Raw genomic sequence first — 27,882 nt, 5'->3', positions numbered from 1 at the left:
ATCAAGAATGTGGACTGGCATTTTTTTCTTGGAAAAAAATCACTCAAAACTAAGTGAACTCTAGTCTCTTTTAAGACTCATTCATTTGTCCATTTATGTGATCACATTTGAAAAATCTCCTTCCTATCTATGGAATTGTATACACTCACAGCATATCTGATCAAGAAGGGTTCTGGAAAATTCTAGTCCTACAGTCACCTACATTGTCCTCTTGGAATGTCAGTTAAGTAAATGGTCATATGAGAGATCCTGTCCTTTGGTATGAAGTTATTTTATAAAGGTATGCTGCTCTCTGTGGGCCTTAATGAGTATTATTTAATTATGATAATGATGGAATTACAATGATCTCATAGTGAATAATTAGGAGAACTGAGGATATGAAAATAATAGAATGTCAGAGCAAAAATGTCAGTAGGATTTCTGGAACCTATAGCAGAAGCTATAAAATGTATTATGTTTGTAAAGTTGCAAATGAGAGTCAGTCACTATTTGGCTTTGACCTTCTCTACTTAAATAGCCTCCAATATTTTCAAGTGGCAAAAGCCATAGGATAATTCAGCCAGTTTGTGTGAATGCCAATTAGTAAGCCTGGACTAACTATTCTTTACAACCTGACCACTCTCAGAGCTTGAGAAACTAATCCTATTCTGAAATTGTCCCCAGGGATGGAGAAACCCCAAGGCCAGAGAATTTTGAGGCAAATAAGTTTGTTTGGAGGGACATTGGGACGCATTTCTATTTGATATAAGTAGTTCAGACACTACGGTCCTATCTTCTAAGTAGATCGTAGCCTTCAAAGAGAATCTAGCAGAGTTGAGAAGTCTCAGCCTTCCCTCTGAACTCACCTCCTACTGACTGTCTACATCTTGGAGGTATATAGTTCTTGGCCCCTTTCGCTGGAATGTGAATTCTTTGAAGGTAGGGATTTTTTTGCTTATTGCCTTTCTTTGTATCCCCTGGATTTAGTGAGATGCCTGACAAATGGTTTTTGATTAGTGGGAGCTTGAGAAGTTTGGATGCTGATAATAACAATTCTGCCATTCGCTAGCTGTCTGAACATACAACTCGCTCATCTTCATCGTACTCAATTTTCTCTTTAAATAAGAGATAATGTTATATGTTTTGAGGCAAGTAGGTGGGGTAGTGGATAGAGCATTGGGTCTGAAGTAAGTGATTCTTGAGATCAAATATGGCTTCTGATACTAGTTGTGTGACCCTAGGCAAGTCACTTTATTGCTGTTGGCCTCAGTTTACAGAGCTGTGAAATTGAGGTAATAATAACACTCAGTTGTTGCTCAGATCAAATGAGATAATCTTGATAAAGCACTTAGCACAGTGCCTGGCACATAGATGCTTATTCTTTTCCCTCCTCTTCACTGGTCCAGGTCATAGAATCACTGTAACAAATGAAATGACTTATGTGGTAGGATTTTGAAAAGTATAAATCTTTATGTGAATACCTGGTATGATTTTTATACCCCACCTACCCAGAGTTCCTCCAGACCTCAAAGATATTTTATCTACCTTCTACTCCACTGAGATGTTGGGCTACCTGATAGTCTTGGCTTAATTTAGCCTAGCCCTTTACCCTTAGAGCAGTATGAGGAACTTTAGATGACGACCAGAAATCATAGTTACACACTGATGCTGTTTGCACCCTCCCCCTAATCATCCTGCTACTTTCCCAGTGTTCAGCAGGGCTATAATGGAAGATGACAAGAAATGTTATGCAGTAGTAATTTTCCAATATGTTCCAGTAATGTTCCAGTATGAAACACAAAATTTAGTATAAACTGTAATTGAGTGTGGCATGATTTATATTATTGGTCTCCAAAACTTTACTTCTGCTTTGGGGGAATTTGTTTTCTTTTAATCTAATTAAATTCAGCAAACATTTCTTTGGCACCCACTCTATGAAAGGCATTATGCTCCATGCTGGGCATACAAAGGCAAAGACATTTACATTGTCTAGTAAAGATAAAACAAGTGCACAGATGTATCCTTTTTCTGTCTCCTTGGAACTAAGAACAGTGCTTTCCAAATATAATCATTTAACAAATGCTTAGACTGAGATTTAGGGAGAAAAAACAAGGTAATTTCAGGAGGAAAAGAGTATGGACAACCAGATGAATTAAGAAAACTACTAATCTCAGAGATGAAGTTCAAATCATGAGTTCAGGTAAGTGTTGGAGACACCCTATGCAAAGGCCCAGAAGTGGAGGATAGCATGTTAAATTAGGGTCACAACCTACAGACCAATTTGCTGGAATATAAAACTTTTAAGGTGAGTAATATAATATAATATGGAAAAATGTAGAAGAGCAAAATTGTGGGGAGCTTTAAAAATGTCAGACTGAGCAGTATTTATTTTATCCTGAAAACAGTGGGGAGTCACTGAAGATTTTTGAGCAAAGAAGCAAAGTGGTTAAATTCCCTTTCTTAGGAATATTAACTTGGCAACTGTGTAGAAAATACATTGAAGAGGGGAGAGCAGGAAAGCAGGGAAACTGCTGTAGGAACTGTAGGCTGTTATAATAATGTGATCAAGAGGTAACAATGAGACCGAATTAAAGTAATGTCTGTGAGTGAAGAGATGTGGAGGTAGATTGGGCCAGATTTGGCAAATGATTGTATATAGGGTGTGAGAGAGTAAGAAAACACAAATGTGCAAACTTTGGTCACTGAGAGCATAATGAATTAGTGAATGAATGAATGAAAAAGGATTTATTTAGTATTTACTATGTGCTAAATACTGTGCTGAAAGCTGGGGATTCAAGCAGAAAAAACAGATAGTAGTTGATCACAAAACTTATGTTCTAATAGGGGGAAACGAGGCACAGAGGAGAGTTGTAGTTGCAATTCAGATGGAAAAACCCAGTGAATCTTAGAAGGTACAGCAGCAAAGCAGATGACAATATATCTTTTTAAAATGTTGTTTCCAATGCTAAAACTACATCTGTTTATGACATTGAATGATTTGGCAATGTCAAACAATTTAGTGGTAGGAACTTTGTAATACAGGTCATTAGTTGCTCTTACTGCAGAAGACATTGGGATAAGAGCAACTTTAGAAGTAGTTTTCTAGTTGAATCTTCTTTGCTGCCCTCTCCTGTGAGAGTTGTGGGGACTAGAGTAGCAACAGAACTGGTACCCTGGAGGGAGAAGGAACACTTATTCTAAAAGCTCTTAATCTCTGTGTAATGGGCACAATCTGAGGGGAAGTCATGGAATGGTGGTTTAATCTATCTGACATATCCTTCCTCCTGTCTATCTCCTTAAGATGCTTTGCTGCTTTAGCTAGGCTGTCTTTCTTATTCCTTTGGTGGCATTTGGTTGTGGCTGTGTCCCTTATTCATAACATTTTCTCCCCTTCATAATGAACTCAAGGGCCAAGTTGATTGAATGGAGTGTGGATAATGATGCTATTTCTGGGGCTCTTAGGGTTACTTTCCCTTTGGTGATATCTGTTTAGCAGTTAATGATCATGTCAATAGGGGTAGTACTTTCAATGGAAATAGGGGAATTTGGAGAAGGGTAGAGTTAAGAGGAAAGAACAAGTTCCATTTTAGATATGGTAAGTTTGAGATACTGAAAAGGCAATCACTTGGAAATGTCCAGTAGGCAATAGAGAGGATAAGGATGGAAATATAGATCTGTATAAAGAAGATAAAAATAAGCTGATTGGCATTGTTGATCAAGAGGGGATGTAGTGAGAAGAAAAGAAGACCCAAGAGAGTCTTGGAGATATCCATACTTTGGGGAGAGGTAGAGGAATCTAGCAAATAATACTTCGCAGTGGTCAAATAAGTGGGAGAACCAAGAGAGAACAGTATCATGGAAATGAAGGAAAAAAAGAATATCTCAGTCAGTTGGTCAGCAAGCTTTAAATGCCTCAGCCATAGTGCTTAGTACTAGGAATGCAAAGAAAGGCAATGTAGTCTCTGTGTTCAAGGAGATCACAGTTTAATGTAAAAATGTAATGTAAAAAAACCTGTACAACCAAGATATATGCAATATAAATTGGAGCCAATCAGTTGAGGGAAGGAAAGTGCCCAGGAGCACAATGTCTTTCCACTATCTAAATACAAAGCTTTATTTTCCCCCTTATTTCTTTGAAGTAGTTGAAATTCTCCAACCCAGTTGATCTTACCTTTATCCCAAACAATCAATAAATACAAAAAATAAATTGGCTAAAAAGATATGACAACAAGAAAATAAAAACAAAAACTTAAATCAGTTGTTTAAGAAGTAACACATTTTCAAGTTCTCATCACTGTGGATTCACCGAGTTCACACATCAGTTCAACACTTAAGGGTACTGAGATGAGTCAATTTCACCAGTGATTTTGCTCTGTATTTTCTCAATAAGACAATCCTGTTAGCACCTTGAAATACTAAATTAGTTGTCATCATTGTGTTGAGTCTATGAAAATTTTGTGGACTTTGAGAACTTCCAGATATAGAACCTGATTTGATCTGGCATCCCCCACCACACCAACTTAATTTGATTAAAAAAAAACCAACCACTAAATGGATATTACTATATTCATTGCAGTGTGCTAAGGACTGGGGGAAAAAGATGAAAATGAAGCATTTTTTTCCTCAAAAATTAACAATTTAATTATTGGAGAGGGATAATGTATGTACAAATACAAGCTCAATTCAAGGTAAAATTTGATCATGACAGAGAAAGGTGGGATGTAGATAAAATCATATTAAATAAGAGGTAGAGTGCAGTTACCTGGGGGACCAATAACTCAAAATGTAATTAGGCTGGACCTTATTCAGCTTACTCACTGTTCATCTTTGACAGAAGAGAAAAGGTTCAACAGATGGAGATTTGGAGGGAACTCATTTTAAGTGTAGAGAAGAGCCCACATTACTATGTGAAGACAGGGAGACTGCAGGACAAGGCTGGGGAGTGTGGCCTCAACATAGAGTGTGTAAAGAGGAGTCAGGTTAAAAAAGACTGAAAAGGTAGGCTGGACCAAGAGTGTAGAAGACCTCAACTACCAGACCAAGGAGTTTGTGTTTTATCATTGATCCACAGAAAGTTTTTCATTAGGTGACATGGTCAGAACAATGCATTAGATAGCTATGTGGAGGATAAGTAAGAAAAGGGAAGATATTGAAATCAGGTAGGTTCTTTAGAAGGTCATTACAATAGTCAAGGTGAAATATAATGGGGATCTGAAATTAGGTAGGGTCAGTGTTAAGAGATGGATGAGAAATATTATGGAAGTAAAATGAATGGGGTTTGCCAATTGATTGGATGCAGGGGTAAAGGATTTAATTAAATTTGACTGATATTTACTTATTTATTTTTTGAAGCCCCTGCTTTCTGTTTTAGAACCAATACTAAGTATTGTTTCAAGGTAGGAGAATGGGAAGGGCTAGGCAATTAGGATTAAGTGACTTGTCCAGGGTCACAGAGCTAGGAAGTGTCTGAGGCCCAATTTGAACCCAGGACCTCTTATCTCTAGATCTGGCATTTTATCCACTGAGCCACTAGCTACTCAGTTGATAAATATTTATTAAGTATTTACTATGTGCAATGTACTGTGCTAGGCACAGGGGATACCAAAACAAAAAAGCAAAACCTGCCCTGTCTTCAAGGACCTTAAATTCTATAGAGTATATGGGTAAAACATGTATACCGATAAAATATTCAATAACACATAAGCCAATAAATCAATGTAAAGAACTTTCTGGAGGGAGAAAACTAATGGCTAGTGGTTGGGGTCTCGCTTCCCATGGGAGGTAGTATATGAGTTGAATCTTGAAGGAAAACCCAAGATTCTTATACATAGCAGTAAAGAAGAAGTACATTCAAGGAATTGGGAACAGGTACTATTCAAAGGCAGAGGGACAGGAAATGATATATTGAATTGGAGGCAGAGGGGAGGGACAGGGAGCAAGTGTAGTTGGAATATAAAGTATGTTGAGGAGAGTTAACATGAAATAAATTCAGAAAGGTTGGTGGAGGGACAGTCTAAAAAGAAATAGGGACTTTAGGAGGAGAGGCAGTTTTAGGGAAGACGATAAGTTGAGTTTTAGACATGTTGCACTTAAGATATTAAGGGTACACTGAATTATAGATATTGGCAGCTGAAAATGGGGTTAGAAATCTAGGGAGGCATTGGAGAATCCGTTTGCATAATGGGTGATAGATAGCATCCAGTGAGAAGAAGTGGGATGAAGATGGTCCTGGGGGATGTTGTACCTAGAAAGCAAAAAGAATAAGGTAAATCAGGAAAAAAAGAATGAGGTGAAATTAGTTGACATTCAGGGACAGAAGGAAAAACAAGGAGAGATTATCAAGAAGAATGAGGCAATTTGTCAAGAATGGCAAATGTTGCAGAAGATTCAAGAGGGATGAGGAATAAGAAAGTGCCATTCTAAGGATCTTTCACCTAAGACAGACAGCCTTGTCGCCACATCTGTACCAACAGTTAAGTAACTGTAACATTAAGTAAGTGAAACATTGCGTATACTACATATGAATCTTTATACCTCAAACCAAACCAAGTCCTACCAACAAATATAGGTGGTGCCCCAAGTAAGAATAAGCTTCATCCATAAGTGGAGGCATTCCAGGCTTCCTCAACATTTTTGGCGCTTCCCCAACAGTGAATTGGTATAGACACTGATATTCATGCACCGCAGTGATTCTTTCTCCTAGGCAGTGTGAATATCTTTCTTTGTCCAGAAAAGTATTTTAGGATAATAGATTTATAGCTGGAAGAGTCCAATCTCCTTATTTTACACATGAAAAAGTAAAATTCAGAGAGGAGATAGAATTTGAACCTAGGTCCCTAACCTTCAAATCCCATTCTTATTCCTACTGTAAGGGGGAGGAGAAGCTAAGGACAATCTTCTAAGGTAAATCTTCTAGAATATTTTAGGATTTAATTTTAAATATAGCTAAAAGTCCCACTGTGACCTTTCACTCAGTGCAGACCTGACTCTGGGAGTTTTTTAAAGCTATACTAGCAGAATACAAGTTTGGGAAAGTCACCCCAGAATGGAAAGACTTATATTATAGACTTAGCAATGAACAATGTGTAAGCAGAATAAAGCCTCGCTTAACTCTATTTTGAGAGACTCACCTAAGTGATGATGATTTGTTTTTGGTTACAGCATCCTGTGAATGTCATTGACTAACGTTAGAGGGACTGTGACTTGCACTGGTGAAGGGAGTTAGCATGAGGATACAGATATTTAAAGTATTGAAGAGTACAATGGAAACAAAAGAGCATGATGGACGGATGCTTGACTTTCTGGAAGAGTTCACATCAGTTATCCTCCTCCTTCCAGATTATAAGAACCTAAAGTGAAATGGATACCCAACACCATGATGTCACTTATGTGCTAGTTTCCAGGCATCTAATTAGTCCTCTTGGTTTTGTTTCCAGGGATGTAAGAAATAACATGATGTCATGGAAATAATTGCTTTCTGTCAATAACTATAAGCTAACATTTGTCTGTTGGATCTCAAGACTTCTTGGTCTCTCAGAATAAAAGGATAATTTTAAAAGCTTAAGTTTTTAGACATTCAGTTCCCTTTGCCTCAATCAGCAGTTGTGAAAAGACACTCCATTAATAGTAAACATATAGGGGGCAGCTGAGTAGCTCAGTGGATTGAGAGCCAAGTCTAGAGACAGGAGGTCCTAGGTTCAAATCTGGCCTCAGACACTTCCCAGCTGTGTGACCCTGGGCAAATCACTTGACCCCCACTGCCTGGCCCTTATCACTCTTCTGCCTTAGAGCCAATATACAGTATTGACTCCAAGATGGAAGGTGAGGGTTTCAAATAAAAAAAAAAGTGAACATGTAAATGTGCTGAAAGTCATTGCATTGTTGATTTTCTTACAATCATGGAGTGGGTTTTCATTTCTTTCTCCAGCTCATTTTACACATGAGGAACCTGAGGAAATCTGGGTTAAGTGACTTCCCCAGGGTCACACAGCTAATAAGTGTCTGAGGCCAGATTTGAATGCAAGAAGATGAGTCTTTCTGACTCCAGGCCTGGCATGCTATCTATAATGCTTTCCAGCTGCCCCATTGAAAATCATTACCATGTGATTATAACAATTCTAAAAGTCATTTTTGAAATATGTAAGCTCTATATATCTGAAGAGATTCAGGGTACTCATTAATTTAATATTCTTGGTAGTGTCCACTGTGTAATATTTATATGTTATATATGCATATATATGATATAGACTATATTATATATATATATATATAAATTTAAAGAGATAGTGTAAATAGAATGCTGAAGGAAAACCTAGGTTCAAATCTTACAAATCAATTAACCATTACTGACATTTATATAATGGTTTGCACATATTATTTCATGAAAACTTTATTAAAACCCTGTTAGGTAGGTAATACAATTGCTATTTTCATCATTTTTACAGATCATTTTTACATATTTTACAGATAAAGTTCCTCAATTAACAGAAGCCTCAGAAAACCAGTATTTATCTACTAACTTATAGACATTTTCAATATGATAGAGAGAAAGAGGAAATAAATCTTTGTTCTTATGTATACATTTGTAATAGAGTAACTTCTAAGATACAACTTTATAATATGTGATAATTTAATAATTTAGTATAGAGGAATACTTTCATCCAATTTCTAGTTGCTTCCAAGTGACTTCTTTTTAAGAAGGAGGCAGAAGGATTTTAGTTTTGAAACTCTGATGGGTGGAGATTGTCTTTACATGGTTATTATAAAGTAAATGCATCAACAATCCTTTCTCTCTCTTCCCATTTCAAATCTGTTGTTTTTTTGTCCAAGGGCCTTCTGACATCTAATGATCTTGACATGATGCGTTATAACTAATTGCAAAACTGTGACAATGCCTCTTAACTTAGCTACCACAGAAAGAAAGCAGAATATAGCGCTCAGAGCAGTCTAAAAGGAAAATGGTTCCTTTATGGTGACTGGCTTGGAATTGTAAATATTTTTATTTCTCCTGTAGGAGATGGCTCGTGGAAGCGAGGAGACAAACACGACCTTGAAGCTAAGCAAGCGTACTCATCCCTCCAAACAGTCACTCTACTGAGGACAGTGAAACCCGAGTTTGAGAAGTTTTCCATGGAGGTAAAAAGTTCTGTTGAGAAACAGGGACTCAATGAAGAGGATTACGTAAGTACTTGATTATGAGCCTAGACCCTTACCATTCTGAAAACAGTCGTCTAATTAAATCAAAGGTGACAGAGTCTCCTATTCTAAGCCATTTAAGACTTCCAAGTTCAGGTCTGAAATCCACTATTAGCATCTGTGTACTTTTTGCTGGTCAACCTTCCTTCTCTCCCCTTGTCCTCCTACTTTCACTCACACTTTTCCAACTGCTATAGAAAAGAAAATTGTTTTTATTTGTGTATGCTTTTGATCATGCAGAGAGCAGAATTCTTTGGACATTCTTATGTCTCCCTTCATTGGGGAGTACATTAAAGGAAAAGATGGAAGAGGGAATTCCACACTTCTGCCATGCCTCATTTTCTAAATCTTAGTAGCCAGAGATATTTATGGTTTAAAATTTTTCTTTCTTTTGGCACATTTTCCCCCTCAACTTTGCTGCTTGCCAACTCCTCTCTTGCCTATTTTTTCATGGTTCTACTTTTGCTATAAACTATTTTTTTCCTGAGGACAGACATTTATTAATTATCTAAATTTCGTGAGTCACACAAGTGCTAGACCCTAGAGCTAGCATGACAAAGTCCCTAAATTTGATCAGGCTCCAAGGAGTTGCTGATAAATTTTCCAAAACTGGACTAGACAAATTAATGTATTTCATCGAAAGTGTTGTACTCAAGAAGTTTCTACTTGAGCTGGAAAGTTCAACCCATGTATAGCACAGGATGGACTCTGACTCCTTCCATTCAATTTTATCTACTTCCATTGCTATTAAGATATTTCATAGTGTATATTTTGCTGCTAATTCAAAGCAAATTGGCTAAGATAAGACTTTTGATCTCATGTCAAAAGCCTTTTTCACAGTGAGGCTTTATGGACAATTGAGTTAAAGTCTATAGAACTCCTAATGCTTATGTAGTTTTGATCCAGGAAGCTGGTTTCAAAGATCAATTCAGAGGCCAGTTTCAGAAATTGGGAGAGACACAACCTACCTTTCTCATAGGCTAGTATCACCTATTAAGTTAGAGCTAGGGATAATTATAATCCAGGTTAACCTCACGATTACCTTGAGTATTACTCAATATTGTAATATAAATGGGTTCAAATGTTGGCTCTGCCACTAATCAGCTTTGTGGTGTTTGAGGCTCAGTTTCCTTATCTGTAAAATGGGGATGGTAATACTTGCCCTACCTATCTCACAGGGTTCTTGGTGAGGAAAGTGCTTCTCAAATTGCAAAGTATTATACAGATGATTTCTAATACAGTATAGTACCAGGCATATATAGTAGGCACTTGCTAAGTTTTTGTTGATTTCTCTCTTAATAATTTAGGTTACATAACAACTATTGATATTCATTGGCAGAGGAGTTTGGTTTTTTCAAAAGAAATTCATGTCACCGATGACATCACAGGTCTAGAAAAATTGCTATCTATTACTCTTTATGTACAAAAATACATATTTTTGTACATAAAATATATGCAAAATATAAAATTTGTGTGTTGAGTAATAATACCTACCATAACAACACAAGAGGCAATTATTTTGTAATAATCTGTATGATGAAGCAAGAAGATTTTTTAAAAAATAACCTTTACTTTCTGTCTTATAATTGATACTAAGTATTGGTTGCAAGGTAGAAGAGAGGTCAGGGCTAGGAAATTGGGATTAAGTGACTTGCCCAGGGTAACACAATTAGGAAGTATCTGAGACCAGATCTGAACCCAGGATCCCACATCTCTGAGAGTTCTCTGTCCACTGAACCACCTAGCTGCTCCAAGCAAGTAGATTTATGCAACATGAGGCAAATCATCAATTATTTTATGTTTGTTATTTCCCAAATTTCTCTGTTCTAATAGTCTGAAAAGGGCAAAAGAGACCCAGTCAATTAAGTTTGGGTATTTGATTTGTCAGGGATCTAGGGTCTGTATATACCCAGTGGAGAGAAGATACTTGTTAGAATATTTAATAATCAACTCTGTAATCCTATTCAACCATTCTAAAAGTAGTCTGTGTTAGAGAAAATATTTATGGTTGCCAAGAGAACAGCTTTAGAATACTAAAAAATGTTATATACCAAAGAAAGCTGTTTGTTAAAAATTAATCTATTTTACCTTATTTTTATCTCTATAAACATAGTTAACTCTAAGACTTATTTCTTTTCATAATTGAATAGGAAATACTAAAATCCAAGAGATATGAACAACAGTAACAACAGGATTGATAACCCCCCAGTTTCAATTGACCACTAACAAGTCTAAGGGTCATTAAAGTGAGAAAAGTTTCAATACTTGGGATTCTGCTATTACATGATTTCAATTTGTTGACTGGAGATCCCCCATGATAGCTTTAAGAACAGCAAAAAGTACTTAAGTGTAATAGCTGATGTTTGTAGAGAGTTTCAAGATTTTCAAAACATTTTATGTGGGGGCAACTGGGTAGCTCAATGGATTGAGAAGCAGGCCAGGGATGGGAGGTCCTAGGTTCAAATCTGGCCTCAGACACTTCCCAGTTGTGTGACCCTGGGCAAGTCACTTAACCCCCATTGCCTAGCCCTTACCACTCTTCTGCCTTAGAATCAATTGATTCTAAGATGGAAGGTGAGGGTTTAAAAAACAAACAAACATTTTACATACATTATCTCATTTGATCATTTTGTCAAATATCCTCTTATCTACTTTCTCTAAAATGCTATTTCAAAAAAAAATTTTTTTAAACCCTTACCTTCCATCTTGGAGTCAATACTGTGTATTGTCTCCAAGGCAGAAGAGTGGTAAGGGCTAGGCAATGGGGGTCAAGTGACTTGCCCAGGGTCACACAACTGGGAAGTGTCTGAGGCCAGATTTGAACCTAGGACCTCCCATCTCTAGGCCTGGCTCTCAATCCACTGAGCTACCCAGCTGCCCCCTCTAAAATGTTATTTAGAAAGCAATATAAAGTCTTCTCTCAATTATCTGTGTGTGGTTCAATGTCTTAGAGGTAAACGTTGACCAAAGCCTTGCTTCCTAATCTTATCCAACAGACTTTTGGGCCATTGCCCTTAGCTATCCATTGGCTTATGTTCAGGGAATGTAATCTAATTTTAATAATAGCATATGTAAAATCTGGTTTGGAATGCATTATGACTTTTTATAATGGATTTACTTTCCCAAGTCAAATATAAATAACTATTTGCTATTTTGGATAAACTATACTATTACTTCTCTCCATTGGTGGGATAATTGAAGGGTGACTCTACAAATAAATAATAAACAGAAAATAAAGAAAGATGTGTTACCTAGCCCATCCAGCAGACATTTAGTACAATTTTTTCTCACATTTAAAGATAATAGCCTTTTTACCATTCCTATGAATTATTTATTCTTAAAAATTGTTTTAAAATCAGGGTTCCCCCCTCAGTAATGATCTTTAGAGAAACTTTATAATGTGATTCCCTATAATCATGCTTGTTGGCACCTTTAATTTAAAACCCTTATCCACAGTTCTGCCAAGGATTAATTTTTTTTTAAACCCTTACCTTCCATCTTGGAGTCAATACTGTATATTGGCTCTAAGGCAGAAGAGTGGTAAGGGTAGGCAATGGGGGTCAAGTGACTTGCCCAGGGTCACACAGCTGGGAAGTGTCTGAGGCCAGATTTGAACCCAAGACCTCCCATCTCTAGGCTTGGCTCTCAATCCACTGAGCTACCCAGCTGCCCCCCAAGGATTTAATTTTTACATAGAATCACGAAGCTAGAAAGACATTTCACTTGACCTTCCATTTTACAGATGAGGAAACTGAGGTTCTGAGAAATTTAGTGATTCTTAGCATGTAAGTTCACATTGTTACTGAGAAAACTACAACCAGAATTCCATCTCTTCCACTGCCTCATGCTGTTTCTAATACTAGTCTCTGCTCTTGTACCTGAGCTCACCCAGAAAATAGAAGCTGAAGTGTTTTTCTTTGACCTACACACACTGGTGAATACATAGTTTTGACATAGTACTATAATACCTCCATTCCCTGTGCTCACACACTTAAGGTAGTAGGAAGGTATGTCTTCTGATTCTACTAGAATCTGCTTTCCCTGTTGCATGTGAAAAAGAGTAGGCAAAGCTTATTAAATGAGCCATACTTTTCTGCTACATAATCAAATAATATTTATTCTCTACCTAAGTAAGCATGACTGAACAAGATGCTGGGTAGTATTATGACTCCAGAAGGCATGGAAGCTGCTTTGGCTTCTGGAATCTGCTACAGGAACCACAGCAAGCATGATTATTCCTTTCTTTAAAAAAAATCTCTGGGATGGTGAGGTGGCTCAGTGGATAGAGAGCCAAGCCTAGAGATGGAAGATCCTGGCTTCAAATCTAGTCTCAGATACTTTCTAGCTGTGTGACCCTGGGTGAATCATTTATCCTCAATTGCTATTGGAACCAATAGTAGCAACCAGTAGCAGTTCTAAGACTAAGGGGTTTAAAAAAATTAGTCTCTGATTATCAGAGTTTCTAATTATACTCCTTGTCTTTAATACACATTAGAGAGTGAGGGTCTCTAACCTGTAGTCCTTGTCCTGTAAGCAAGTAGTCTTTATATTGAGGGGAAATGACAAACTGGGAAACAAGAAACTCTCTTTAAAGACCGAGGGTGAGAATCTGGAATTGAAAGGACGTAAGGATGAAATTTAACAATGGGATGTAGGAGAAGACTGTGGCAAGGACCATTGAAAGGGGAAAAGCAGTAAGAGTGATTTCTTTTACATAGGTTAGGACGTATTTTCCCCTTTGCTGCGAAGAATGAGCCGGGTTCTTGTATTTTGGTTAGTGCTATACTTGAAAATATATTTTAACTTGTTCAGTTATTTCCATTGTATATGACTCTTCACAAATCTATTTGGGGTTTTCTTGACAGAGATACTGGAGTAGTTTACTATTTTCTTCTCCAGATCATTTTCCAGATGAGGAAACTGAGGGCATCAAGGTTAAGGGACTTGTCCAGAGTCACAGAGATTGTAAGTGCCTGAGGCTAGATTTGATCTCAAGAAGTTGTGTCTTCCTCACTCCAAGCCCAGTGCTCTATCCATTGTGCCCCATAAATGCCCCCATGTTCTGACTAGCCCTGGCCAGGACAAGCTATATGTAATGTCTACACGTGTTGTATGAGGCCTCTAGCAGTGAGATCATTCCAGTAATATGTTACATATAGCTTTCGTTAGAAAGCCTGAATTTTATCAGAAGGTTTATTTATTCTGGCTGAGATTGATAGAACTGGGCGTGCAATATTGTTACTGCTTAGCATATTGTGGAGAACAGCCTGCTTGGCAGAGCTAAAGGATTAACTGTGGACACAGTCTGACAAATGAGGGTGTCACTACCAAAGAGTTTTCCTGCCCAAATAGATAACTATTCTAAAGTTTGGGCCATTATAATGGCCCCAATTCTCTCTTACTTGGGATCCATTAATAGGAATAAAGGAATTATTGTGTTCCTGTGACAGCTCTTATTGAAAATATATCAGCTGCCTCCTGAGATTTGATAATCAGAGCTGTCACATGGAAATTAAGGTCCTTTGACAACAGTGACCTGGCAAGGTTAATAGGATCAAGAGATAGTTTCTCAACATTTCTTGAAAATATGCAAATGGGTCTATAAACGTCTATGATACCAGACTAGGAAAGCACCAAACAGCTGTATTTCTGAACCTCCTTAGCAAAACAACATACAGCTGTGTGCTAAACACTGCACTATACAAGGTTTGCCAGCAGCATCCAAGCCAATTTATGCCGTAGCAGACTAAATCCAGAGCATTTGTAAAAATAACCAAGTCGTATAGACCAAAGGGGTAGAATCTTATTGACTTGGCTGCTTATCCTTTAGCAGGAGGGTCTCTTTCGCATGCATCTTTGAGGTAATAGCTCTTTGTTCCTTTAACGTGACATGGTCAGTCATTGTGTGCACACAGATGGCTTGTCCTTACCATTTTTTTAGGGATCCTAGAGAATAGTTGTCCTTATTTTATATACACATACATTTGTATACATATCTGTAAATAGACACGTGCATATACAAATAAAATATACACATGTGTGTACATATGTGTACATATATGTCTACCTACATATATGGCATAAGAACAACTAGAGATAAAGGACAATGGAAAGCATTGTATAGACAATTCTTTTTCCTCAAAGACAGTGAAAAATTATTGAAATGCAATAGTGGTGTCATCTTATCTCACACTATTTTAAATGTCACCCATTTAAAAATATTTTCCTTATGTTTTTAAAAACAGAGTGGAGATAAAAAAAAATGAAAAGGAAGAATCTTGGAAACTGTAAATATCAAGTCAAGGCCCTTAAATCTTACCACAAAAATGAGTGAAGGTGGTAGGAGGAAGATACAGAATTATAATAAAGTTGCTCCAGTTAAAACAGGTTGATAGTGTCAAAGATTTAGCAGTTTGTATAGTGTCTCGGGACAAGATGCTTTTAAGTTTTTCTAGTTCATCCTACTGCTTCTAATCTGGTTAATGTACTGATATCATTTCAGTTGGATGGATATCCATTCTATTTTTAGTTAGATGCTTTAATTAAATATATCCAGGGAAACAGATTCTGTAACCTACTGTTATAACCTTGTCCAGCATATTAATGACCAAACCATAGAATTCCTTTATATTCTAGCCCCGATCTCACCGGCTGAAGTCTTAAACCACTTTTTTCTTATTTTCTTCTTATTGGAGATACAGTAATTAGTCATCCTTCTCTGTGCAACCATCTTTCATTTAGCTATTATTTCGTACCCAAATATGAATCTCAATCTGTGATTAAAGTATGGTAAGACTTGGGTTCCATGCTATTGAATCTTCTAACTAACTAACCTGCCATAAATTAAGGGAATCTAGGAGAAAATTTACAGATTAATGCAAGTTAAGTCATCTATGTCTTACCTAGAAAAATCATATTTGCCCTAACTGGTAGATTTATCATCTTTGTACATGAAAGAGATTCTAGTCTCTGGCTACATGGCTGAAAGTGTTTCCTCAAATAGCTTTTACAAGAACTTCACTTAGAAAAAAAAAATTCTCGTTTATTTTCGAAATCTACTGCCAGTGTGAGCGAGGAACATCTTCTGTTCTACTATGGAAAGTGATTTAAGCAGGTTTAACGGAACAGAAAGCGTGCCAAGGTTTTAAACAAGCTGTGAGTCAGGTTCGAAAGATTAGATGAGAAGATGAGAACTGGATAATGATAAAAGGGAGTTATTTGACAGATCATTTAAAATCATCTCTGGCTAATGTATTATGTGTTTTCTATGTTCATGCTCTCCTCTGCTTACTGCCTTTCTCTCCCCCATATGCAGTATAGTGTACTACTATTGAAGGAAGCACTTACATTTTATAATATTCTCTTAAAGGTAGCAGAGGCACATTGTGAGGGCAGAAGGGGAAAAGTACATTTGTTAGAGCAAGTACTCGTGATGGATGGGAAATCTTAGCTTCTTTAGAATTTAGTCTCCTGGGGAAAGGTACTATATAGAGTTTGTGTCTAACCACAAAGGGCTCTAAGTATTCTCTGAACAGAACATTTCTGCTAAGGCAACTCGATTCTTTTTTTTTTTTTAAACCCTTACCTTCCATCTTGGAGTCAATACTGTGTATTGGTTCCAAGGCAGAAGAGCAGTAAGGGCTAGGCAATGGGGCTTAAGTGATTTGACCAGAGTCACACAGCTGAGAAGTGTCTGAGGTCAAATTTGAACCCAGTACCTCCCATCTCTACGCCTGGCTCTCAATCCACTGAGCTACCCAGTTGCCCCCCCCCCCCCCAACTCTATTCTTAAAGGAAGTAAATTTAGAATAGCCTTTACTCATCTGAAGCTTTAATCTGCTGGTCATGTAAATTCTATTCTTCTACAGCTCTTCATAGTATCCTGGAAGTGCTCTATTGAAAAGCTACTATTTAGTATAAACAAAAGGTATGAAATGAGAAGTCAAAACAAAAACAAATACAAGAAAATAAAATATTATTTAAAGGGATGAACCCAGAGCTTGAGGAGATGTTTAATGCTCTTGTCTAAAATGTCACATCTTTAAAAATGTTTACTACTCATGCTTTAAACCAGTGCTTCTCAACCTTTCTAATGCCCTGACCCCCAAAATACAGTTCCTCATGATGCAGTGACCCCAAACCAAAAATTTATTTTGGTGGCTACTTCAAAACTGTACAAAACTGCTACAGTTATCATTTGGAATGTAAATACCTGATATGCATTATGTATTCTCATTGCTACAAATTGAGAGCTTGAGAACTGCTGCTTTAAAAGAACAGCTTTCCTTAGCTTTGAATTGGACTCTGATGTGTAGCACTCAACTGTTGGTACATGCAGAACACACTTTGTGTGCACAAGTTATTAGCTAATTGCTGACAATTTGGATTTGTAAAACCCTGTATTGAAAAGTTGACCTAAAATTTTCAAATATTTCCCTGTGTAATCTCAACCATGTGTCTCGGGTATTTTTTGTAAGTTTAGAAGTAATGTCTTGGTTCTAAAGTACATGGAAAGTCCTTTTTTGGTTGTTGTTATATAATGCTGCCCCCCCTTAGTATTTTGATTTTGACTTTAGACTTAGTTTCATCCTTCTTAATGCTACCTCTGTTCCTGACTTAGGAGAGAATTTGGTAAATGCTGTTTTTATTTCTAACCAAGTATTCTGAGCAGGGATGATTTTATAACCTTGAATATTTGCTCTTTTGAGGTTAGCTGGCCACCCATAGCTTGTTTTTTCTTCTTATTGAAAAGCTGAAAATTTTACTAATTAAACAAATATTCCAACAGTGCCCGATCCACAGCAGCATTGTTGGGGAGTAAAGATGTGTGTGAAAATTCTCTCTTCTCCATCCTCCGATGCATCCAAATATAGAGAAGGAAGAATGAGGTGCCTGAGCGGTTTTTCTAGCCAAAGAATGCGAGCAGAGGCCAGGTTTAGTAAATAATAGTTTAGTTAGGTCACACATTACCTTTTGGAAACTGAAATGTTTTCAAATAACATATTAAGTTCCTTAAGTCAAGAAAAGGAATAGCAAGAAAGACATAGAAAGAAGCTAGAAATTCTTACTTTAACAACAATCATCAAGAAAAAGCAGCACGAGAGATGACATCAGTCTTGAAACTGGCCAGATCAGATCATCCTTCCAGCCATGACTAGGTCCTTCTCCCCCACTGCTGTCTTACATCATCCAATTGATTGGGGACAGCCCCCTCAGAAGTAAATTTTGAAGGTTAGCTATTCATCAAAGCTAATGAAAGAAAATAGCAATAACTACCCCCAAAGTGACATATGCAGAGCCGTGTTTACCCCACATCAGGCAGGCAGGGTCATTGACTGGTGACTGGCATGCTTTTGTGGTTTTCCAGGCCCATCAGAATAAGAACAGGCTGGAAAGCTTCCTTCCCCACCCCCCAGTCCCTTTCTCTTTACAGTTGGCCAGGGAGTAATTTGTCCAAATGAAAAGGCTTATTCAGGGACTAGATGGCTTTGCTAATTGCATTTGAAAGAATAAAAGCAAACCACAAATTGGCATTCCACAAGAAGAAGAAAAAAATTCACATGCCAACATATTCATAAGATTAATTCTATTATTGAAAAGTAATTAGAAAGAATAAAGGTACTACAGTATAAAAGAGGAATGACTTTTAAAAAATATTCGTAGGTGAAAGAAAAAACAGCTTTTCTAAAATTTTTTAAGACATACAGAAGTATGTTATTCTAATACTTGTAAAATAGAGGAAATATGAAAAAATTTTATTCTGTTAACTCCATTAGCTTTAGTTTATTCTTCTAATTAGTAAAACACAATAATAATTTTGTTAAAAATATTTCTAATTTGATCAGGAAACATTCAGTATGTATAAATTAAAGGCTCCTTTCCTTCATATTTGCACAGTTGAATATTTATGTATTAGCAAGGATGAACATATTATTTGTCCAAATTCCAGTCAATATGCTATCATGTTAGCATGCGCAGGCATGATAGATTATTTGTAAACACTAATAGGTTCTCTGAAAATGTTTCCAAGAAATCCAGTGTCTGTGGCAGAGAAGATCCATGTTTTGTACTCTTTCACAACTAATAAACATCTTACAAAGTCTAAAACATCTGCAGTCTGTTTAATGTTGTTTTTAATATGTTTTATACATTGTTTTATATGTTCTTTCATTCTGTGCTGCAAAATAATTTCAACTATGAAAAGTATTTAGAGATAATGCTAGCAAATTTGTAATTTGCTCTTCGCTGAAACAAACAGTAATCCAATGTGAAAAAAATATTTTTTTACCATGGAAAGACTAAGACATCCTTTTTTCCTGGCAGTTTCATTATTGTGTTGCAAAATTCTCAATACTCAAAACACTAGGATTTTCATTTTTCATTTTGCAAATATGAGTATATACAAAGTGGTTAAATGCCAGGAAGTTTGGAGGGAAGCCATCAGTTTAAGATGGGGTGGGGGATCAGGAGAGACTTCTTGCAGAAGATGGTACTTGAGCTCTCCCTAAGGAAGAGAGTAACTGAGAAAGAAATAGGAAGCAAGTACATTCTCAGTACATAGGATGGTCATTGCAAAGGCATGGGGAAATGAGATGGGGAATAAAAAGATGTGTTATGGTCATATTGTGCAAGGATTTAAAAGCGAAAGAAGAAGAATTTGTATGAGATCCTAAAGGTAATAAGGAGCCATTTGAGTTTATTGAGTAGGACTGTGACATAGATCTGTTCTTAAGGAAAACTTCTTTGACAGTATTGTATAGGAAGGACCAGAGTGGTGAAAGATTATCACAATAATCTATTTAAGGAGGGATGAGGTCCTAATTTAAGGTGGCAGCCATGTGGGTTAATAGGACAGATCAGATGTGGAAAATACAAATATAAACACCAAGTCTTGAGAACTGATTGGATATGTGGGGTGAGGGAGAGCAAGCAATGGAGGATAATATCGAGATTTATTACCCTGGGAGGCTGGAAAGGCAGTGATGTCTAACAAAATAAGGACGTTTGGAAAAGGAGAGGATTCAGGGGGAAAAGATAATGGCTTTTGTTTTGGACATTTTGAGATTTAAGCTAACTCCCGGATATCTATTTAGAATGTCTAATTCACTATTAGTGATCTAGAACATTCCCAAATGTTATGATACACACACACAGGCATTTATAGGCATGTACATGTGCACTCGTGTGTGCGTGTGTGAGGGAGGTATGGATGATGAACAAGCAAAGGAGACCGAGAAAGATTGGTCCAGACAGTAAGACGATAACCAAATGTCACAGGATGGGAAATGCCTCCTGCAGAACCTGGTGAAGATCCAGAATGTATATAGATATGGCTTGAAAATGGTGATTGAGTAAATAATAATTTTTCTAATAATAGTTTACATTTATGTTTTATAGAGCACTTTTGTTACAACTCTGTGAGGAAAGCAAAGCAAGCATTATTATCTCCATTATATAGATAAAGCCTGTGACTTTCCCATAATTACACAGCTAGCAAAAATCAGAGCCAACATTTGAACCCAGTGTTTCTGACAGACAAATCCTGACTTTTTCCCACTGTCCAACAATAATAGTAGAAGATTCTGGGTTGCCATTGTTGGGACGACATTATGAAAGTCATTTTAAAAGGAGGTTAATAGTATTATGGTCTATAGGATGAATTGGAAATGGAAAAAGAATGAAGGCAATCATTTTTGTGTTACCTGCTTCTGGAAAAAATAATTTTAACTCCTTTCATCTATCTACATCTTTCAAACCTTAATTTTCATTTTTCTTTGAGTTCTCTCTCACAAGTTTTTTTTTAATGTAGTTGAGTGCTATAGTTTCATGTAGTTCATTAGTCCTAATTAATTCCTAGTGAAATTTATGGTTCTACCTGTTTTATTTTAGTTTATTGATTCCTCTATAAAGCTTATTATTTAGTACATTTTCATCATCAATTAATAAATAAGTAAATATTGATTGCCTACTTTGTGTATTATACTTGATTAGATATTATGTGGATTTATACAATATGAAAAAAACACTATTCCTATCCTCAAAGAGTTTACAATCTAAGAAAAATCAGCAGGATATTCCTTGTGATATCGAGGGGACATAAATCCTCAGGTGTACACTAAAGTATAAGTGATAGCTACACAAAGACTGACCTACTGCACGTCATCATGGGACAGTGTTGAGGTTAGGGTTAGGTATAGACAAGAGTTGATTCTTGTTTTTTTTTTCTTCCTTTTCTGGAAAATGTTCAAGGATGTGGGATTTTAGTTATGTTTTCTGAGAGGTAAGGGAAAGGTTTTTGGAAGAGGGGATGGATGGATACCTAACATAGAGACAGTAGAATAGAAAATATAAGTTGAGAAAGCAGAGGAGTCTTCCATTGCTAGAGGGGAGAGTGGAAGAAGTAGGATGAGTATATTGAGTGGTTTATGTGCTTATTTCCAAGGATTTTAGGAGATGATAGTTGAAGACAAGAGGCATAAGGTGTCAGAGGCTATCAGATCTCAGATCTCAGATTGGTTAGTTGATTCCTTAGGCCTCTTCCATCTCAAAAAAAATTGTGATTCCAGAATGATTAGGGGTTGTTTTTAATACGGCTGAAAAAATGGTAGTGAAATGGTGATGGCAGCCATGACATAAACCACAGAGCTATATTCATAGGAACAATGATGTGAACAGAACCAGGAATACAATTTATACAATGACAACACTAGAAACATAATTTTTAAAGTTATTAGAACTGGGGCAGCTGGGTAGCTCAGTGGATTGAGAGTCAGGCCTAGAGACGGGAAGTCCTAGGTTCAAATCTGGCTTCAGACACTTCCCAGATGTGTGACCCTGGACAAGTCACTTGACCCTCATTGCCTAGCCCTTACCACTCTTTTGCCTTGGAGCCAATACACAGTATTGACTCCCAAGACGGAAGGTAAGGGTTAAAAAAAAAAAAGTTATTAGAACTATGAGCAATTTAATAATCACTCATGGTTACAGAGGAGCAGTGATAAAACATGCTATACATGGCAGAGTGGGGATAGGTTTAAGGTGCCCCAAAAGACATATACATAGACATGTGTGAACACACATACATATGTATGCATGCACACATATGGAATATTACATTTGTTACAAGAAATTCTTTTTTCTTTTCTTCAGTATGAGAGTGGGGAGGGAAAGAAAAAAGATTTCTGTATGTTTTTAAAAATAGAAAGGCAGAGGGGGCAGCTGGGTGGCTCAGTGGATTGAGAGCCAGGCCCTGGGTTCAAACCTTAGACACTTCCTAGCTGTGTGACCCTGGGCAAGTCACTTAACCCCCATTGCCTAGCCCTTACCACTCTTCTGCCCTGGAACCAATACACAGTATTGACTCCAAGACAGAATGTGAGGGTTTAAAAAATAGAGGCAGAGAAGGTACTATTGATCTTAATTATTGCATGCACTTTTATTTGAGGTCACTGTGTTATTAATTTTATTTGTCGATTTTATTTTGTTATAAAGCCTCTCATGAAGTAGGAGTAATCTATTAATATATACATACATACATATATATATATATATATATATATATATATATATATATATAAACAAAACAGACCAGTAAAATTGAAAATGACCAGAAAAGTCCCCCAAATATAAGCAAGTTTAATTAAGAAAAGATGACATAATTTTTATAAATAATAAGGAAAAAGCAAAACAACTTTTATTTTGTTCAATCTGCTCTTTCAAAGAGGATTTTCAAACTGGAAAGAGTAGAAAAAGCTCAAATAATGTATAATTGAATGATTAAATAATTGAAGAGATAGTAAAAGCATGCTAAAATGAGTACAGATGCTTAGGCCCAGATAAGTTAAACCCTAGATTCTTGACAACATTTTTGGATGTTATTGAAACATCACTATAAACTTTTGAGAAAATGGGAATAGCAGAAAAGATATGACAACACTCGAGACACAGAAATGATGCTCCAATTTTTGAAAAATTATAAAAAAATAGAAGTCATACACAAATAATTTGAGAAAGAGAGAGAGAGACAGAGAGACAGAGACAGAGACAGAGACAGAGAGACAGAGACAGAAAGACAGAGAGAGAGAGACAGAGAGACCTGGAGCCAGGAAGAATCATCTTCCTGAATTAAATCTGGCCTCAGGTACTTTCTAGCTGTGTTGCCATGGGCAAATCATTTAACCCTTCACTTAACACTTTAGCTTGTTCCTTCCTTCCTTCCTTCCTTCCTTCCTTCCTTCCTTCCTTCCTTCCTTCCTTCCTTCCTTCCTTCCTTCCTTCCTTCCTTCCTTCCTTCCTTCCTTCCTTCCTTCCTTCCTTCCTTCCTTCCTTCCTTCCTTCCTTCCTTCCTTCCTTCCTTCCTTCCTTCCTTCCTTCCTTCCTTCCTTCCTTCCTTCCTTCCTTCCTTCCTTCTTTTCTTCCCTTCTTATTTGGAATCAATACTGAGTATTAGTTCCAAGACAGAAGAGAGGGTAAGAGCTAAGCAGTTAAGTAACTTGTCCAGGGTCACACATCTAGGAAGTATCTAAGATCATATTTGAATCTAGGACCTTTCATCTCTAGATCTGGCTCTCAATCCACTGAGCCACCTAGTTTCCCCAGTGCCCCCCCCCCCCAAATTAGTGATATAGAAAATATTCTCATCATTTGTGCAACTAACATATCTGGGAGACAAAAGCTAATAGTTTAGATGACAGAATAGGAATTTTTAAAAAATCATAGTAGATTGAAACACTTCATCAAAACAAGATGAAATCTAACAGGGAGATACATAATACTTTTCCTTTAGATTAAAAAAATATTTAATTGTTCTAAGTATAAGATGGAAGAGATCTGTCTTGAACACAGCACAATTAAAAAAATCTAAGGTTTTCATTTTTTGTTGTTATTCAGTCATTTCAGACTCTTCCTGGCCCCATTTGATGTTTTCTATTTAATATACTGGGATGGTTTGCTATTTCTTTCTCTGGATCATTTTACAGATGAGGAAATGAAGGCAAAGAGGGTTAAGTGTCTTCTTCAGAGTCACATGGCTAAGAAGTATCTGAGACCATATTTGAATTCAGGCAGATAAGCCTTCCTCAGTACTCTATCCACTCCATCCCCTACTTGCCTCTAAATAAATTGAAACACTGCCCCAAACCCAAGCTGAAATCTAATAGAGAGATACATAATATTGTTGTTTTAGATAAAAAATTAATTGTACCAAGTATAAGATGGAAGAGATCTTGATCACACATTCAAAGTGAACCAACATAGTAATGTGACTACTAAAAAACAAAAAAGTTAAGTCTCAAACTACATTAGTAGAAATTAAATATGCAGAAGAAGGGAGTCAGAAATCTAGTATACTACATTGTTCAGGTCCTAGGTAATATTGTATTTAGCTTTACTCTCCACATTTTCAGATAACCATCTACGGAGGAGAGAGCATGCAAAAGAAGTGGGTGACCAGGATCATTGAATGGGGGAGGCTTTGGAAATTTATAGCCACATAAAAAATAGTTGAGGAAACTAGGAATATTTAGTGTACATGATAATTGCTGTCTTCATATATCCAAAAGATTGTGGTGTAGACTTAGTCATTCTTCTAGAAGGCAGAATGAAGAACAATTAGTAGAGATTATAGGATTTTAGATAAGAAGGGAGAACTTGCTGATGGTTGAAGTTATTGTGAAGTGAAACAGAATGCTTTGAATTCCTGAGCCCCCTGCCACTGGAAATGTTAAAAAAGGGGAAGATTGATCCCTTGGAGATGTCATAAAAGAGTTACAGGAGGGTGCAGTAGATGACATTTCAGGTTTCCAGTTAAATTGAATTTGACTGTGAAAAACTTGTTGACATGTACATTTCATGGACTATTTTTTGTTCTTCATCTTTTGCTGTCATATGTGCCAATAGACAGATCTTCTACATTGCATACTTGGTTAATTGATCCTTTTCCTCCTAATCAGTAACTTTCCCCTAACCAATAACATTTTAACTCCATCCTAAAATTTTTTACTTCACCTTCATGAGGCTGAACATTTGCATACTAATTACATCATAGAGTCTTATAGCTAATACCTTCAAGATGCAAAAAAAATTATATGTGCCATTATATTTTCCATCATAGATAGTTCTTTTAAAGACTGTTATTTAAATTACTGATGAAGTATCTAATCTTTATTAAATCCTGGATAAGCTCTTAAAATTTGTCATTGTAACTCTCTTCCTACAACTCCCCCAATTCCATAAGATTTTACAAATGAGTTTATTTCCTAAACTGATGTTGCCCTTGGTTTCTACGTCACTTTTCTTGGTTAAGAGATCAGTAGCAATGGGGGGAGAAAAGAATATGAATCATGTAACTATGGAAAAATATTCTAAATCAATTAAACAAAAATTTTCTATTTTAAAAATAAAAATAAATTTAAAAAAATTTAGATGCTATGCCACTTGGTGAATAAATATTTAATATTGACCCTAAAAATAAAAAAAAAAGAGATCAGTAGTGTGATGACTGAAGTTCTCTCTAGGTTTTTCTGGTCCCCTTGTTATAAGTTGTTTTATACTGATTAAAATTCTTAGGAAATCGTTACAATTTGTGTTGATGTCCTTTCTTCCTTTCATTTCCCATTTTTGATGCTGACAGTTTGTTTCATGAGATCACATTGGAGTATTTTTTTCTCATTTTTTCTGGCTTTATGTTAGTTTTGATCTTTGCTCTTTTAACAAGTACTTGTCTTTTATACAGATAGCTTCTTTGTAAATTGCTTTCTCCTTGTTAACCAGTAATTTCTTGTCTATTAACATACAGTCTATTTCATTTTTATGGGGCTTTTTTGGGGGGGAAGCATGATGTTTTGCAAAATATATAAATATGCAAAATGACTTTCAGTCATATCCACTCTAAAGGAAAGTATGTTGGTATGACCTTTTTTTTATTATAAAGCTGTGCTTAATTGAGTCCGTAATATATCTTTTGTGAACCTCAGTTTCCTTATCTGTAAAATGGATATGATCAGACTAGCTGAGCCCAAAGTAACTTCTAGTTCTAAGATTCTATGTCTTCTTTCCATTATTCCCCAATATTCCTGCATGGCTACTAATTAACTACCAGATGAATTTCAGGCACTTTTTAAGTGTAAATGTTTACTTCAATGACTATTGAACAAATGATTAGTTGTAAATTATTCAAATGATAATATTACATTTGGCCTTGTGGCACACGCCAAGATCACTATTAATTCTTGAAGACAATTGTTAATTGCAAATAGTTTTGAAAGCTATGCACAATTAGCACTGGCCATTGTTTTAAAGACTTGTAATTTTATTGATGTAGAGAACTATCTTCTGTGGATCAGCAATTTAGCTGTAACTTTTAGTCTTAGAAATTTGTCTATGAAGCTGGTTAAATGACTTGCTGTTTTTGGCAAAGGCATGACATGTTTCCAGGAGATCCTAGTTCTAACTTTGTCTCCCTATCTATCCTGACACACTCCCATTAAAGGATGTGATTTAATAGGAACAAACATAAAGCCTTATACTTGTGTTCAAAACCTTAACTTTATATGAATAAAATAGAGGGGGCCGGTATAATTAAATGTATACCAAAAAAAAATACCGAGGGGATTTTAGTGGATGCTAAGTTCAATATAAGTCACTAGTGTGGTCTGAAAGCTAGCACAATCTTGTTGTTGTTTTAGTTGTTTTCAGCTGTATCTGACTCTGTGACCCCATTCAGAGTTTTCTTGGTAAAGGTACTGGAGTCGTTTGCCATTTATTTCTCCAGCTTTTTGTACACATAAAAAACTGAAGCAAACAGGGTTAAGTGACTCACTCAGGGTCACATAGCCAGTAAGTATCCAAGGTCAGATTTGAACTCAGGAAGAAGAGTCTGTATCAATCAGTTGCCCAATGCAGTCTTGAGTTCTCTTAAAGGAGGCACAACTTCCAGAAAAAAGGAGGTGATAATCCCATTTAGGATTTTCTACAACTCCAGGGGTTGTTTTAATGACATAGTTTTCAGTCTTAGTTTTATTTTTTGCTCCTGTTTTCCTTACACTCAATTAAAAATTACACTTGTAGTCCAACTTAAGTGATTCCCTTTTTTCCTCTCTCCTGGGATTCAGAAAACATTTAAAAAGTTTTATTCATACTAGCCACAAAAAAAAAATACCTTAAAGGCATACATAATTGGTACTTCATGTAGCTTAATGACTAACTTTCTACTTAGGCATAATTTAGATGCTTAAGAAGGTACAATGATTAAAAAGTAAATGAAGCAGCTAGGTGTCTCAGTGGATTGAGACCCAGAGACAGGAGGTCCTGGGTTCAAATCTAGCCTCAGTCACTTCCTAACTGTGTGGCCCTGGGCAAGTCACTTAACCCCCATTGCCTAGCCCTTACCACTCTTCTGCCTTGGAACCAATACATAGTATTTATTCTAAGAGGGAAGGTAAGGGTTAAAAAAAAAAAGTAAATGAATACTGATGATGGTAGAAAGTATGCTGTACCAGAAATTGGTAGACCTGCCTCTGTCCTTGGGACACTGGGTCATCTTAGATTCTTCTCTCCATTTTCTTAGATAGAAAATTAGGAAGTTAAATCAGATTGCTTTTAAGAGGTTTTTTTTTCAGCTTTGTGATTTTATTATTTTCTCAAGATACTAAAGGCAGTTGAAATACTAAGTCCATCTATTTATATATTAATGTTGTTGTTCAGTCTTTT

The 27,882-nt window shown here is 36.4% G+C and overlaps 1 protein-coding gene across 4 annotated transcripts in view; it reads left to right on the top strand.

Annotated features, from left to right (window-relative positions):
* Window positions 1-27,882, top strand: part of NPR3 (natriuretic peptide receptor 3) — a 74,895-nt gene that overhangs the window by 10,771 nt on the left and 36,242 nt on the right. For all 4 annotated transcript variants that reach the window (XM_016431625.2, XM_007487498.3, XM_007487497.3 and 1 more), the window contains one exon: window positions 8,993-9,159. In XM_016431625.2, coding sequence (XP_016287111.2) covers window positions 8,993-9,159 — 167 coding nt within the window. The remainder of the gene's footprint in view (window positions 1-8,992; window positions 9,160-27,882) is intronic.

This window comes from Monodelphis domestica, chromosome 3 (genome assembly GCF_027887165.1).
Source record: "Monodelphis domestica isolate mMonDom1 chromosome 3, mMonDom1.pri, whole genome shotgun sequence".
NCBI lineage: Eukaryota > Metazoa > Chordata > Mammalia > Didelphimorphia > Didelphidae > Monodelphis > Monodelphis domestica.
Note: the sequence above shows the minus strand (reverse complement) of the source record. Positions and strands in the feature narration are given on the sequence as shown.